Source organism: Physella acuta, unplaced genomic scaffold (genome assembly GCF_028476545.2).
Source record: "Physella acuta isolate Inbredline_101_S28 unplaced genomic scaffold, ASM2847654v3 ptg001865l, whole genome shotgun sequence".
NCBI lineage: Eukaryota > Metazoa > Mollusca > Gastropoda > Physidae > Physella > Physella acuta.
The window spans coordinates 179,512-196,338 of NW_026733371.1; the positions used below are offsets into that span (position 1 = coordinate 179,512).

Here is a 16,827-nt window from a genome sequence, read left to right on the forward strand (position 1 = left end):
AGAAAATTGATTTGAGATATGAACAATTTAAAATTTTAGCAATGTAACTGAAGAAATTATATTGAATTAAGGTTGCTTTTTATGGTTTTTCTTCACTTTCATTTGATTTCACAAGGCTGAACCTCTCCTAACATTGAACAAAAATATACAAAATTAGTATACATTTTAACAAAACTTATAAAAGAATAAAAAGCAATAGAATGTTTTTTTCTTTTATTACATTTCAAAACAATTATTAACAATTATAAACTAAAAGAAGGAACAGCAGTGTCTTAAGGCCAATACATTCTGTATTTAAAAGACTGGATGTTAGAGACAATATGACTAAAGTGAAACTAGTGGAAATATTACCTAAGTAAAGAAGCAATTGCTGAACAGTAATTTTTATAAGGTCAGACATACATTCTTAACAAACTTAATAGAGCAGCTGTGTTTAAGCTAGATGCATAAATTACATTTTAAATCAGACTTATATTAAGCTAGTATATAACTAAATGAGCACAAATATTGTGAGTGAATTTTATGACACATTAACAATATTAATCATCAACATTAATGGAATTGGCCGTGTCCTAATGGTTGGCAATTGTCATAAACAATGACTAGGTAGACATCAACACACTAGAAGGGTAATCACAATGTACTCAAAGTGGACTGGTTCATCAGTAGATCACACTCTTTTCTAAAATACAAATGACATAAATGTTAAGCATAAAATGTGAAAATTTTAGATATTGTCTTCAACACATTAATGTGCACACTAAAATTATTTTATCCATTGAACAATAGAAATTTAAAATTACTCATCAATAGCAAAAATATCAGACACTACAAATTAAACATTATGTACCTGTACAATGCTTTGAACTCTAGACGGGCAGGTGGTGAAGGTGTTTGGGGTAAAGGCCATCAACAGCATTTTTCCAGAGAAATTATTTCTTCTTTTAACTGTAATAAATTTGCAAACAAATTACTCTGGAAAAATGCATTAAAGGATTTTCTGACAGTGATGAAAAACTCTTTACCATTAGAAACTGATTTTTTCTCTTTGAGTCTTCAAAAGGCTTTTAAAATGTAAATATGTAGAAACAACAAATACATTAGATTGTAAAGAAAAAATAAAAAAAACCTACTTGAATACAGTATAATGTTCCTATAACAAAGTGGTCAGGACAAAGAAGAGTTCCTACACAGCAACTCCTTATTGGTTCAGCTTTACGGGATTGCATGGTCAGGTAAGATCTCAAGTACGGTTTCCTGGTTCATAACTGTAGTCCAACCCCTGCGATAAAAAAAAAGTCACAGAGAATAAGATTGCAAGACATTGTGCTGGCCACAAAATCTTTTCATATGCCAAGGTTATAGAAACAGATGAACTCTACTTCAACATGGACTCTACTTCCTTGCACTATGGCCATCAACAGCATTTCTCCAGAGAAATTATTTCTTCTTTTAACTGTAATAAATTTGCAAACAAATTACTCAGGAAAAATGCATTTAAGGATTTTCTGATAGTGATGAAAAACTCTTTACCATTAGAAACTGATTTTTTCTCTTTAAGTCTTCAAAAGGCTTTTAAAATGTAAATATGTAGAAACAACAAATACATTAGATTGTAAAGAAAAAATAAAGGAAACCTACTTGAATACAGTATAATGTTCCTATAACAAAGTGGTCAGGACAAAGAAGAGTTCTTACACAGCAACTCCTTATTGGTTCAGCTTTACGGGATTGCATGGTCAGGTATGGTCTCAAGTACGGTTTCCTGGCTCATAACTGTAGTCCAACCCCTGCGATAAAAAAAAAGTCACAGAGAATAAGATTGCAAGAAATTGTGCTGGCCACACAATCTTTTCATATGCCAAGGTTATAAAAACAGATGAACTCTACTTCAACATGGACTCTACTTGCTTGCACTATGGAGTTCTTGAGGTAACAATATATAAATTTACTGAAAATAAAAACAATAAAATTGTCTAGAACATATAAATAAAATTTAAGAATTGACAATAAAAGACCATAAAATGTCTTAAAATGACCTAAGCTAAACTAAAGCTAGAAAATAAGCAGCCTTGAGCTTTGCAAGGCTTTAAACAATAGCCTACATATTATTTTGGGTTAATATATTCTGTCCCTTTCAGCATTGAGAGGGAAGAAAAATGCTCTCTGCACCAAATTTAATAATAGGGTAGATGGAGAAAAAAAATGTCTAAATGTTATTTAGTGAATTCTTTTATATGAGTAAGCATTCTAGTAGAAAGCCTATTATGCAGTTCTTTTTGTTATGTTTAATCATTTAGGGGAGTTGTCTTTTTATAAGTAAATTGTCAGCTATTTTAGACATTGTTCTTAGTTGTATGGCCATGCTATTTTATGCTTTTTAACCTCAATGGGGTCGATAGGGAATTTATATTATTAAATCCATGGAGCAGCCACCAGACCCATATAAATAACTTCTACAAAACCAGAGTTTGTGATGGAATTTAATTTGCAGCAGAAGATTTTAAAAAATAATTTATTACTTTGAAACAGCTGTGATACTATAATCAAGAAAGCCTCCACACTAAATATTAATAAGTCTCTGAGCAAAGTCGCCTCCTGATATTTCATCATTTTTCGCTGTAAATATTCTTATTTGACAAGTGGAGAGATTTTTTGTTCAAACAAAAATTTTTGAACTATCAACTTTTATTACTAATGCATACATTTTTAAAAGCCATAAAACAAATATTAAATTTAAACAATATGTCAGTGTTTGTATAAGTACTTTATTATGCCTTATTATGAAATAATTTTCAAAGTTTATCCTCACAAGCAATTTAAGACTAGAAAAAGGAAAAGCTCATGGTATTTAACTCAATGGGCCACAGTGTATTGGAGGAAACCAATTCAAATATTACATTTAAGAATGAAGAAAGAAAGCAGTGTTTGACTGGCCACAATATGATGAATGTGCGATGAATTCAAAACAAAACTTTCTAAATTGAGCAAGTATTTTAAAAAGATAACTGAAGAATTAGTTAGGGAGGTGGACTGAAATTCCATCAAACAGAACAAATTGTTGCCCGTTACAGTTTTATGAAAGAATTGTGCATTTCGTGGTTCTTGAAATGTAATTTACACAAGAAGTTAAAACAATTAGATTCAAATTTGAGACCACTTAATGGCTAGAAAAATAAATTTTAATTACTATCTGTCATGTGAATATATGCAGCATTAGTTACATTTTCTTAACCCTTTATAGATCTATAGACTAGCCTGATCATTGTATATCAGAATGTAGTCTATGATTGTCATACTAGACTGACCACTGCAAGTTAATGTTTTCTCTAGGGTTCACCAATCAGCCTGTACACTTGAAACAGAAAGGCAGCATTTGATTAATTCATTGTAAAATTAAAAACCTAAAACTGTTATCTGCTCTATCATTATCATAAGACATAATAAAACTTTCTTAATCATTTAATAAATGTTTTAGACTAGCCTGACCATTGCAAGTCAGAGTGTAGTCTTCAACTTAGTTTTCAGCTAATCCCTCTCAAACACACCTGTTACCTGTAGATACATACCTCAATAAAACACTTAAATTAATAAAACTTTCTTAACCATTTATGAACATGTTTAAGACTAGCCTGACCATTGCAAGTCAGAGTGTAGTCTTCAACTAATCCCTCTCAAACACACCTGTGACCTGTAGATACATTCCTCAATAAAACACTTAAATTAATACAAAATTCTTAACCATTTATGAACATGTTTAAGACTAGCCTGACCATTGCAAGTCAGAGTGTAGTCTTCCACTACAGAGACAGATCATTTGATTGCAGAAACTAATCCCTCTCAGACACACTCTACAGGTATAATACTTTACAGACTTTCTTAATAATAGACTGTAGTAGTTGCCTAAACTGGGTACAGAATGTGACAGTGACCCTACTGGTGAGAAAGGTTTTGACAATATCTTTTCTATTTACTTGCACATTCAAAATAGGATTAAGGAAAATATAACTCATTCAAAAATGCAGTTTCATGAGGAAACAGATGTTATTTTTTAAATGGCAACTGAAACTTATATTCAATATTCTTCACCATGGGCTGTGGTCCACCAACTAATAGTTTTAAAGATGGAATTTCTAGAAAAGGAATTATTTTAAACACCATGTAGGCCTATGAAGCTCTGAAGTTGATTGAGATCTCAAAGGCATCAAATAGGAGGAAGAGAATAATAAATTGACATAAAAAGGATTTGCAGCTTACTGATTCACACGCTGGAGAACCTTTTAATTGTGGATTGAGAGTGAATGCACTGAGCCAATCATATCCTCTTCATAGGAGGCCAATATGCAAATACATATTGTGAAAGGCAAAACATTAAAGACAACTGGGTATTTAAGTACTAAAAGACACCACAAAAAGCTTTAAAAGGAAGTATTTGACTAGTAAGAAAATGGTTTGATTTACACCAAATGACAATAATTTATGCTTAACTGATAGAAAGTCAACTAATTATAGCTGGATTAATGGCAATGCACACTAATATAAGTTGAAATCATGAAAGACAAAATATATTTTTTCCCATGGATTTTGTCAAATGTGAAACTGGTGAAATCTTTTATTACCTGCCTTCAAACATAAAATCTAAATTATTTTATCTGTAGTGAATTTAGTCAGTGCAAACCTGTTTTTAATGTCTATATTATTTTTGGCTTTTAAAAATATATTTACTTATCACCATTATTTTGCCCTTGCCTATTACAATACATCTTTACATTTTTGACAATTTTAGAAATGAAAACCTTAGATAGGCCTACATTTCAGAACCATTTTCAAAAAATTAAGGTTAAAAAAATCCAAACAAGAAATTCAAATTGGTCAATGTGTATATTTTTGTCCATGTTTTATTAAAGTCTGTTAAAATTCTCACATGATTTAATTAATTAATGGAAGAAAACCATGGGCCTAGCAGCTGTGTACATGGATCTAAGAAATACTACATTTTTTGATATGTTGTTACATAATAATAAATTATGTAGGACTGGAGGAAATCCCATCCAACAATACAATGTCATGTTTCAATGGGAAGATTTAACTTGGAATATATCAACAAAGGCAGTGCAATTTTAATTTTAAAATAATAAACTATAGGCTGTTTTATATCATTTGTGTAGGCAAATAAGGAAATGTAGGCACCAAAGATGACATGCCAAATGAGATCTGTATGCACAACGATTTAAAACATATTATTGGTAACAGCCGAACAATTTCATTTTGAATACAATGGACTATAAGCTGATGTTCTTTTTAAACAGTGTATGAGAGAGACATAATATCAAATGAAGTCCACTTAGTCACCAACCATTTTTAACCAGTTCTGCATACAATTTAGGGAGGAAGTATGCACAATAAGTTAAAACATTGGCAACAGCCGAGCAATTTCATTCTCAATATAATGGACTATAAGCTGATGTTCTTTTTAAACAGTGTATGAGAGAGACATAATATCAAATGAAGTCCACTTAGTCACCAACCATTTTTAACCAGTTCTGCATACAACTTAGGGAGGAAGTATGCACAATGAATTAAAACATATTGGCAACTGCCGGGCAATTTCATTTTCAATACCATTGACTGATGTTCTTTTTAAACAGTGTATGAGAGAGACATAATATCAAATGAAGTCCACTTAGTCACCAACCATTTTTAACCAGTTCTGCATACAATTTAGGGAGGAAGTATGCACAATAAGTTAAAACATTGGCAACAGCCGAGCAATTTCATTTTCAATATAATGGACTATAAGCTGATGTTCTTTTTAAACAGTGTATGAGAGAGACATAATATCAAATGAAGTCCACTTAGTCACCAACCATTTTTAACCAGTTCTGCATACAACTTAGGGAGGAAGTATGCACAACGAGTTAAAACATATTGGCAACTGCCGGGCAATTTCATTTTCAATACCATTGACTGGTGTTCTTTTTAAACAGTGTATGAGAGAGACATAATATCAAATGAAGTCCACTTAGTCACCAACCATTTTTAACCAGTTCTGCATACAACTTAGGGAGGAAGTATGCACAACGAGTTAAAACATATTGGCAACTGCCGGGCAATTTCATTTTCAATACCATTGACTGATGTTCTTTTTAAACAGTGTATGAGAGAGACATAATATCAAATGAAGTCCACTTAGTCACCAACCATTTTTACCCAGTTCTGCATACAACTTAGGGAGGAAGTATACACAATGAGTTAAAACATATTGGCAACAGCCGAGCAATTTCATTTTCAATATAATGGACTATAAGCTGATGTTCTTTTTAAACAGTGTATGAGAGAGACATAGTATCAAATGAAGTCCACTTAGTCACCAACCATTTTTAACCAGTTCTGCATACAACTTAGGGAGGAAGTATGCACAATGAGTTAAAACATATTGGCAACAGCTGGACAATTTCATTTTCAATACCATGGACTGATGTTCTTTTTAAACAATGTATGAGAGACATAATATCAAATGAAGTCCACTTAGTCACCAACCATTTTTAACCAGTTCTGCATACAACTTAGGGAGGAGTATGCACAATAAGTTAAAACATATTGGCAACAGCCGAGCAATTTCATTTTCAATATAATGGAGTATAAACTGATGTTCTTTTTAAACAGTGTATGAGAGAGACAAAATATCAAATGAAGTCCACTTAGTCACCAACCATTTTTAACCAGTTCTGCATACAACTTAGGGAGGAGTATGCACAATAAGTTAAAACATATTGGCAACAGCCGAGCAATTTCATTTTCAATATAATGGAGTATAAACTGATGTTCTTTTTACACAGAGAATGAGAGAGACATAATATCAAATGAAATCCACTTAGTCACCAGCCATTTTTAACCAGTTCTGCATACAACTTAGGGAGGAAGTATGCACAACGAGTTAAAAATATTGACACGGCAGAGCAATTTCAATATAAGAGCTTATAGACTGTTGATAAAGAGAAGACATTTTTAAATAAAGTCCATTTGGACAACAATAATTTTTAACCAGTTACATGTGCAACATGGGAGGAAATTTAGGAAGCATGCACAGAAAGTTAAAATCATATTGGCAATGCACAACAATTAAAATATAATAGCCTAAAGACTCTCTAAAAGGGAGGCTATAATAAAGAGAAATTTTCAGATGTCCATTGGACAGAAATAATTATTAACAAGTTCTGCATACAACTTAGGGAGGGAGTATGCACAACATGTTAAATAACTTAAGGCACAGCAACTTTAATATACTAGAGATCTAATGGCCCATAGTGTAGGCTTATAGGATGTTTTTTTTTTCAACATTTATCAATGGAGGCATATGCTATTATTAAAGAAGTTCAAAATGAGATATGTTAAGACACCAGAAGGCCTAATTTTTAACCAGATCTAGATCTACATACAACTTGGGGCAGGAAGTATGCACAACTAGTTAAAATTAAAAACATATTGGCAAGGCAGAGCAATTTCATTAGGCCTTAAGCCCTATAGGTCTACTATAATAATTAGGCCTATACAATAGTCAATAGCATTATCTTGGGCCTATATAACATTCAATCTAGACTGTTTTATTTTAAATTAAAAATCTAATTATTAGGCTAAAGAATACATATTATGGAGGAAGTGTACACAACATTAACAAGTCAATTATGCCTGGTACGTCTAATTGTTATAAAAAAAAAAGTAGTCTAAGATCACAGACTAGATCCTGACTAGACTACTTACCGAATTTTTGCATTGCAATTTCGTCAAGCTTATGATATGAAGTTCTGGGTCAGCTATTATGTGTGTAGGTTGGATTGTATCTAGACCATGTAGTTTCATTATGACTTCAAGTGTGCGCCAACTATGATTGAAGGAACACTGGGATACTCTAACCGTTTGACCAATAGATCTAGGCTTTAGCTGTCAAAAATTGAACACATTCACACAGCCGGCACCTACCCTGCTGAGCTATCTGTTTGTTTACATCACGTGACAGACTAAAACACATTAGCTTAGGCTAATGTTGATGTGTGAATGATTAAATACTCAGTGTTGGCGCCCGATTTTTAGATATCTTTAACAGCTGCTTGGCTTCAGTGGTATCAATATCAAGATGAAGGTAAACTTATACAACGTATATTAGGCTAGAATCTAGTTACTTAATATTAACTAAGTTAGTTAAGGTAAACTTTGTAAAAATATTATAGTGTCATATGACATATAAGAGGCCTTGGCCTGTCATATAAGCGTACTAGATCTGTGTAAATTTAAAAATAAACGGTCTATCTATAGACATTTAGTATTATTAGGCATAACATTGTATTAACTTTTAACATTTAGGCTCGTCTTATCGTACAAGAAGAGACCTCCCTGGTCCTTATACCTTCTTTAAGCCTACAATATTACAGTAGGGCCTAATCTATCCTATAGTCTATAGGCATAGGCCTACATAATACTACATATTTAGGCCTATATTTATATCTCAATTTAATTACTGAAAATAAAATAGACCGATTTTATAATTTATACAATGTTTATTTTAAAACGTTATAGGTTTTACTTAAATAGACCTACAGATGCCGCTTAGTTTAATAAAATGCAGTAGGCCTAATTTAAGTAGGTTTAATGTTACACTCTACACTTTGTTAAAATTGTTATCTTGTAGGCTAACAAGTTGCTTTCTTTGCTTCGTTGGTTTTTTTAGTCGCATTCCTTCCTGCATATGTTTCAGGCAAGATGTTACAGTTCATCGTTAGATAATGATGTTTGTGAAAAGGAATGGGTATTTGTAGGGCAAGCATTTTGTGCATCTACTGACTTTGTGACCCACTTATGTGAAAAACTCAAGGGCTTCGACAACTCTTTTGTGATAACATTTTGTGGTTGACACATTGTTCAGTGGAGCACTTTAAGCTTGGCACTAACTTGGTCACTTACTTAAGTGGAAAAGCTTAAAGACATGGACAACCTATCCGCAATTCTACTGAGTTGGTGGCTGACAGTTAGTGTAAACTTGGGTAGCATTTTATGGGCATAGATTAAGTGTGGGGGGGGGGGGGGTGGCACTTCTGGCAAACATCAGCAGCAAAGTCCAACAGCAGTTTCTTTTCCACACCTTTTGAGATGCCCATGATTTTTAGGTAGGCCTATGCAAACATTTAAATACATTTTTTTCAAGCATTAATTTTTCAGTTGCTGTCTATATTTTAAAATTATTTGTAAAAGTTTAGTCTTAAAGCTAAAGTTATATTCTGATGTGTTTCATTTATTTAATTTTTAAAAAGTATGTTTATAATTAACAACATGTATCCTTTTGTCTTGCACATCAACCAGAAGTAATTCATTAAGCCAACAAGCACACGAGTCCAACAGTCTTCAACGAAGTTCAACAGTACATTTATGTTCAAACCTCGAGAAACCCATATTTCAGTAGGCCTTTTTTTTCAAAATCAATTTTATTAGAACAGTCTTAAAGTTTTCTTTGATATGACATTTCTACAGATTGTTGTTAATTTTTTTTTTACATTTCAATCCTCAGCAATGAGCGGTAACAAGTTCACAATAAAGACATTGTCAAACATCAGCCAGATCCTTCTGGTTAGGTTTTAGTTACCTTATGTATTTTTCTAATCATGTATGAGTTTTTTCCCCTGCAGACATAAAATTACATCCTAGCAGGTCACTGAAGTCCATCAGTAGATTGATTTATTTCCAAATTCCACGATGTGTATTAATTTTTAGGTATGTTAAAAGGTTTTTATTTTCTAAAATATGAGGTCAATTTTAAACTGTATCTATTTTTTTTACAAAAAAAATGCACCAGATTTCACATTAGTAAAGGACAATTAAAAATAAAATACCAGCTGGATGTTGAGAATTGATGTAAAAAAAGATTGTAAAACAAATTATTACTTTAAATTACAGTCTACAAGAACACATGTGTGAAATCTTCAAGAAAAGACATTTTCAACCCTCTTCTGGATGTTCAAGTTTTAAAAATTGTGTCCATAAACAGAATGTCAGCAATCATCCAGACGATTATGAAATAACATTCTTAACTTTCCTCAACCCAATGGGCTCTTTAATCAAGGTATGCTTTATTACTTTTTTTTTTAGAACTAGCTCTGAGTTTTAGTTTTAAACTAGCTACCTTTTAAAAGATATTGAACATCTGTTATTTTAAATTACAGTCTATTAAACACATTCTGCAAGAAAAGACAATTTCAAGATGAAGCCAGGATTTCAACCCTCTTCTGGATGTTCAAGTTTTAAAAATTGTGAAATGTCATAACATTCTTAACCTTCCTCCGGAGGCTCTTTAATCAAGGTATGTTTTACTACTTTTTTTGTTTGAGAATTAGCTTTGAACTTTAGTTTTAAACTAGCTAGCTTGAAAAAAGATAATATTGATTATCTGTTACTTAAAATTACAGTCAACAACAGCACCTGTGTGAAATCTTCAAGAAAAGACATTTTCAAGCAGAAGCCAGGATCTCAACAAACTTCTGGATGTTCAAGCTTAATATTTGGAAAATGTAATAGTATTTATTTATTTATTTTTGTAAAGGGAGGGAATTTTTTGAGAACTAGCTCTGAGTTTTAGTTTTAAACTAGCAACCTTTAAAAAGATATTAAACATCTGTTATTTCAAATTACAGTCTATAAAACATGTGTGAAATCTTCAAGAAAAGACAATTTCAAGATGAAGCCAGGATTTCAACCCTCTTCTGGATGTTCAAAGTTTTAAAAATTGTGAAATGTCATAACATTCTTAACCTTCCTCAAGAGGCTCTTTAATCAAGGTATGTTTAATACTTTTTTTGTTTGAGAATTAGCTTTGAACTTCAGTTTTAAACTAGCTAGCTTGAAAAAAGATAATATTGAACATCTGTTACTTAAAATTACAGTCAACAACAGCAACTGTGTGAAATCTTCAAGAAAAGACATTTTCAAGCAGAAGCCAGGATCTCAACAAACTTCTGGATGTTCAAGATTAATATTTGGAAAATGTAATAGTATTTATTTATTTATTTTTGTAAAGGGAGGGAATTCAAGTAAAATTTAGTTATGTTTTAAAGGGGGAGGATCTGGTGGGTGATATACAATTAACTTATTACACCTTTTGTTTTTCTTTTGTTTCACTGTCATTGTTCTTTCTATTAGATGGATGGTGGGGATGCAGGGTATGGTTTTTGTGGGTCAGGGGAGGGTTATCCTGACGGAAGGTGGGTGTGGAAGAGGGGGCAGCTGGTAATGGTGGCACACCAGGGAGATGAACAGTTGGAGAGGTCTGCTCAATAGAGCAGGCCGCCTGCCAACCTCCGCTGCGAGTGTGTTGACATCTGTGGCCTGCTCGGCTGGCCCATTGTTGATTACCAGATAATGCCTGAACCCTAGCCTTGTCAGTCTGGATAATGTGTCATACGTTTGTGAATATTGCAGTTTCCTTGTCTATGTAAGCAGAGTGCCTGATTGTAAACAGGTCGTTTCATTAGTAATGTGCAAGCTGTTTCACTTTTTTTTTTCCTGTTACAATGCACAAATAGAAACATAGTCTCTTTTAGGAAAGGGAAAGGAACCAGGGGCTTGTTGTGGTGTTAATGTTGCTAACATCATCAAAGTATTTAGTTAACTAAATGTAAAACTTTTAACAAGTAATATTCTTGACTTGCAGACATGATGTAATATTTAAATCCTGTGAGAACTGGACATAAACTAAAGAAAAAAACCTTTGTCCTTTATGGCCTTTTTCAATATAAAGAGTAGTTTATTCTCTTTGGCAATGTGGTAGCAATTGTTCCATTTACACTGTATTTGTTAGTAAAAGAATAGTGACCAGTGGCTCTCTAGCTTGTTTTAATAGAAAGAAAAATAGTCAACCTGTAAAATTGATAAGAAATCATAATTTTTAAGAAAAGAAATATATAAATATAATAGTAATGGTACTAAATAGTATAGACTGTCCACAACCTGACTTTTGATATTTCTGGCATTAGGGGAGGAATGCTAGAAACGTCTAAAGTTAAGTTTAATCAGCTGTTTTCATGGCCTTTAGTTGTGAAGGCATTTAGGGATGCTGAAGACAACTATATTTTTCAGGCCGCACTGACACTAAACAGTCTATATTATCAAACCCATTTAAAAAAAGAAAAATCCTTAAAATGTTATTATTTATTATCGAGTTGTCCATAACCTGACTTAAGATATGACCGCATTAGGGCATGAATGTTGGATAAATCTTAAGTTTAACCTCTCTCACATTTTTTCATGGCCTCTAGTTGTGAAGGCACTGACCACTCTATATTATCATACCAATTTTTAGAAAAAAGAAAATTCCTTAAAATATAAAAAAATTCCTCTACAATTATTTATAACTGAGTTATTACCTGATTCGAGGTGCATCTACATTAGGGCATGAATGTTAGATACATCTAAAATTAAGATTAATCTCTGTCAGCCGTTTTCATAATTCAGGCCACACTTGCACAGAATTTAGTAAAAAGAAAATTCCTTAATATAAAAAAAAAACTCTACAATTATTTATAACTGAGTTATTACCTGATTCTAGGTGTATCTACATTAGGGCATGAATGTTAGATACATCTAAAATTAAGTTTAATCTCTGTCAGCCGTTTTCATTATTCAGGCCACGCTTGCACAGAATTTCTATATTTTTTAAAAAAGGAAATTCCTAAAGATGTACAGTAAGACTTATAATTATCAATAGGTTATAGTGAATGTATTTTCTACCATTTCTCAGAAATGACAATCTGAGACAGCCCCAAATGATTTAGGAAAATATACATTTATTTTTTTTCCAAGTCAAGAATTGTTTCTAACAAGCTGGGCTAAAAAAATAGTGTTTTATAATTTCCTATTTTCTTGTTAAGATATTTTAGTGTTCTTGTCAAGCAGCTATAACTAAAAAGTTTATGGGGCACCTTTAGTAGAAGCAAATGCTGATTAGTCTCTGAACTAATGAAGCGACCTTTCATAATTATGCACTTTCATCAAAGATTTAGGAAATATATGGCAATATTCACAACTTTATGTGATGCATTATCGACACTGACCTGTGCTAGGAATTAGGGCTAACGTCTGGTATGATACAATGGGTACAGCCGACAGGTCCACAGCTCTGTCAACACCAAGTCAGCGGAGGGGCAGGTTCCAACACATCTACTGGTAAAGCCTATACCATATAGAAACCAGCATGCCCATGTCGGGATTGGTGGGGGTGTTAAGGGTGGGATTGGGGAGGTGAGAGAGTTGTGTATATATGTAGTCCTCTCTTTATGTTATGTGTAATAAGTTAATTGTTTTTACTGGTTGTAAATAATTAGGTAGTTTTACTTGAAATCCTTCCCTATTTTTTATGCTATATTTTGTTAGAGGAGTCATTTTGCAAATCTGTCTATGCAACTTTAGGGAAAGGAATGTTTCATATAAAAAACACAATTCTTTAAATATTATCTCTAAAAGCAGTTCATGTATTTCATATAATTTGTTTTCTACTGTAAGAGAGAAAGTGTAAGTTGAATTTATCATCAAAAGATTGATATGAGTGTAGTTTTATTTGAACTCACTGTAATGTGTTAGGAGTGCCAGGGATGCAATGTTTATTTGAATTATTGTAATGTTAGAGAATGGCAGGAATGAAAGTTACATCTATGCTATTGTAATACTAGGAGTGTCAGGATTTCATTTTCAATTCAAATTATTGTAATGTAAGAGAATGACATGAATGAAAGTTTAATTTATTGTAAACTTTATAGTTTCATTGTCATTTCATTTTTCTCTTTATCAAATTATATATATATATATATATATATATATATATATATATATATATATATATATATATATATATATATATATATTACACTAAATTTATGTTAAACCATAGTGAAATGACAATGATGATATTTAATAGTTTTTTATACTAGATAATATTTTCATATGGATTGAATTGTTTTAAATATGAAGCATTCCTTACAGGCCAATGATGCAACACGTCAACATTACTTGTAATGATAAGCAACATGATAAGCAAAGAATATTCTTACATCATTAATGACAACAACTGAGGCCAGTTAGTTAAAAATGTATTTATAATTGAAGATAGTCCTATATCATCTCAGAATTGACTGCCAGTCTTTATTTTGTATTTATAGCATGCTTCTTAAAACATTAAACATTGCTGAAAGTGCTCATTGTTTGCGTTCTTATATGTGTATGTGTGCCTAGCATAGGTTCAAAGGCATGGCATGTAAAGTTACGGTTTTACAGCCTTTCTTACAGTGTCACAACATCATTGTTATCTGGCAATCATAAATTGTACTGGTAATTTGTTACCATGTATCAACTCTAAGATACATTATAAATGTTAGGTTCTCCGCCAACTCTGGCCCTGATTAGAACCACTTCTACTTATATGGGCATGATATCACAGTAAATTATGCAAGCCATTTATTGACTTTGAATCATTACAGTGGCAATACTAATTTCAGAGAAAATTATATTAATTATAGTCATTGCTGATAAGGGAAATAACTCAGTTAATAGTTTTAGAATATAAAAGACGTTGTTGTATTTCGTTTTAGAGGAGTCATACACTCACACAATTACACACAAACAACAATTACACATTAAGGCACTTAAACTCTTAAACTAACATCATTACAAATTTACTCAATTACACACTCACTTACACAATACCTACTTGCACACTTTCACACCTACAAACTAACATACAACATACTGAGACACACACACTTACACACGAATACATTAACACTAGTACACACTGACACACTCACCCTTTTCGTACTCGTGTTCAAACGTATACACTATTACACATTTACACTCTCATGAAATTACATACTTTCACACACTCACATATTGACACAGTCACAAACTTACACACTTATACACTTACACACTTACGTACACACCTACACACTTATTTTATTATACATTTTTACACTTACACATTTACACCTTTACACACTTACAGAACATATTCACATTTACACACATACTAACTAAAATACTTACACACTTACACATTTACACACTTATACAATTGCACATTTGTACACTTAGACGTTTACACACTTACTTTCTTATACACGTTAATACTTTTACACACTTACACACCATACTTACACATTTACACACTTACTAAAACACTTACACACTTATAGACTTACACATTCACACAGTTATACACTTGCACACTTAAACTTTTACACATTTACACACTCATTGATTTTAAATGTGGATTTGCTGCCGAAAAAAAACAATAAAATTTATCTCGATATAAAAATAACTTGTTATAAAATTATTTACCTTTTCAGATTTTAGATTTTTTGCTACAACTCATATCAACTGCACATAAAGGCGAAATGTTGATGTCCCAGATAATAACTTATGATAGTCAATTTTGATGTAATTGTGTGAAGCGAATTAGCCGAGGCTACTAGATGTTGGCTTGTTAGGTCTGGTATTTCTTACTGGTGTTGGTTCGAATCCTAAGTGGGAAGCGGGTCATATGATAATATGTTAAGGATATCTAATTAATGATACCAGTTAAGTGGTGATGATTGTGATGGGAATTAAATTTAATAACTAGCACAGTTCAATGCAGTGGTAGGGGGTTGCATTAGTGCAGTGGTAGGGATTGCAGCAGTGCAGTGATGCGGGGGGGGGGGGGGTCGCAGCAAGTGAAGTGGTGGTGGAAAGTGTTGTTGCAGCAGCAGTGTAGTAGGGGGGGGGAGGTGTTGCAAAAGTGCATTGGTGAGTTGGAGGTTGCACCAATGTAGTGGGCTTGCAGAAGTTTAGTTTAGGAGGAATGAAGCAAATCAGTTTAGGGTTGGGGGTTGCAGCATTTAGGTAGAATGACGTAAGAAAATTTATTTAATAATAATTATATGCATATTTTTGCATAAATATTTTTAAAATAATATGTGCTACGCCTTTCACATGATGTGTTAACATGTGTTACGGCTGTCACATCAAGTGTTAACATGTGTTAAGGCTTTAATATAATGTGTTAACATGTGTTACGGCTGTCATATCATGTGTTAACATGTGTTACGGCTGTCATATGATAATTATATGCTTATTTTTGCATATTTTTGCATAAATATTTTACAAATAATACGTGCTACGCCTTTCACATGTGTTACGGCTGTCAAAAAATGGGTTAACATGTGTTACGGCTGTCATATCAAGTGTTAACATGTGTTAAGGCTTTAATATAATGTGTTAACATTTGTTACGACTTTCATAAAATGTGTCAACATGTGTAACGGCTGTCATGTCATGTGTTAACATGTGTTACGACTATCAAATCATGTGTTAACATGTGTTACGACTTTCATAAAATGTGTTAACATGTGTTTCGGCTGTTAAATCATTACTAAACATGTATTACGGTTGTCATTACAAGTGTTAACGTGTGTTACGGCTGTCAAATAATGTATTAACATGTGTTACGACTGACAGATGATTTGTTCACATGTGTTACATCTGTCATATGATGTGTTAACATGTGTTAAGACTGTAATATCATGTGTTAACATGTGCTAGGACTTTCATATCATGTGTTAACATGTGTTTCGACTTTTATATCTTGTGTTAACATATGCTAGTACTTTCATATCATGTGTTACGGCTGTCATATGATGTGTTAACATGTTTTAAGACTGTCATATCATGTGTTAACATGTGCTAAGACTGTCATATCATGTGTTAACATTTGTTACGACTGTCATAATATGTGTTAACATGTGCTTGGACTTT

The 16,827-nt window shown here is 32.4% G+C and overlaps 1 protein-coding gene and 1 long non-coding RNA gene across 2 annotated transcripts in view; one reads left to right on the forward strand and one right to left on the reverse strand.

Annotated features, from left to right (window-relative positions):
* Window positions 1–217: 217 nt before the first annotated feature.
* On the reverse strand, window positions 218–7,937 carry LOC131930920 (uncharacterized). The gene is made up of 5 exons (XR_009384204.1): window positions 7,762–7,937; window positions 1,642–1,790; window positions 1,134–1,282; window positions 851–948; window positions 218–682 (listed from the first exon to the last, which is right to left on the reverse strand). It is a non-coding gene; the product is annotated as an uncharacterized LOC131930920 (long non-coding RNA).
* A 2,156-nt stretch (window positions 7,938–10,093) lies between these two features.
* The window catches only part of LOC131930909 (uncharacterized), a 37,136-nt gene continuing 30,402 nt past the window's right edge, over window positions 10,094–16,827 (forward strand). Inside the window, exons 1-5 of the mRNA XM_059287565.1 lie at window positions 10,094–10,111; window positions 10,212–10,228; window positions 10,335–10,348; window positions 10,455–10,556; window positions 10,680–10,761. Of these exons, the coding sequence (XP_059143548.1) occupies window positions 10,094–10,111; window positions 10,212–10,228; window positions 10,335–10,348; window positions 10,455–10,556; window positions 10,680–10,761 (233 nt within the window). The remainder of the gene's footprint in view (window positions 10,112–10,211; window positions 10,229–10,334; window positions 10,349–10,454; window positions 10,557–10,679; window positions 10,762–16,827) is intronic.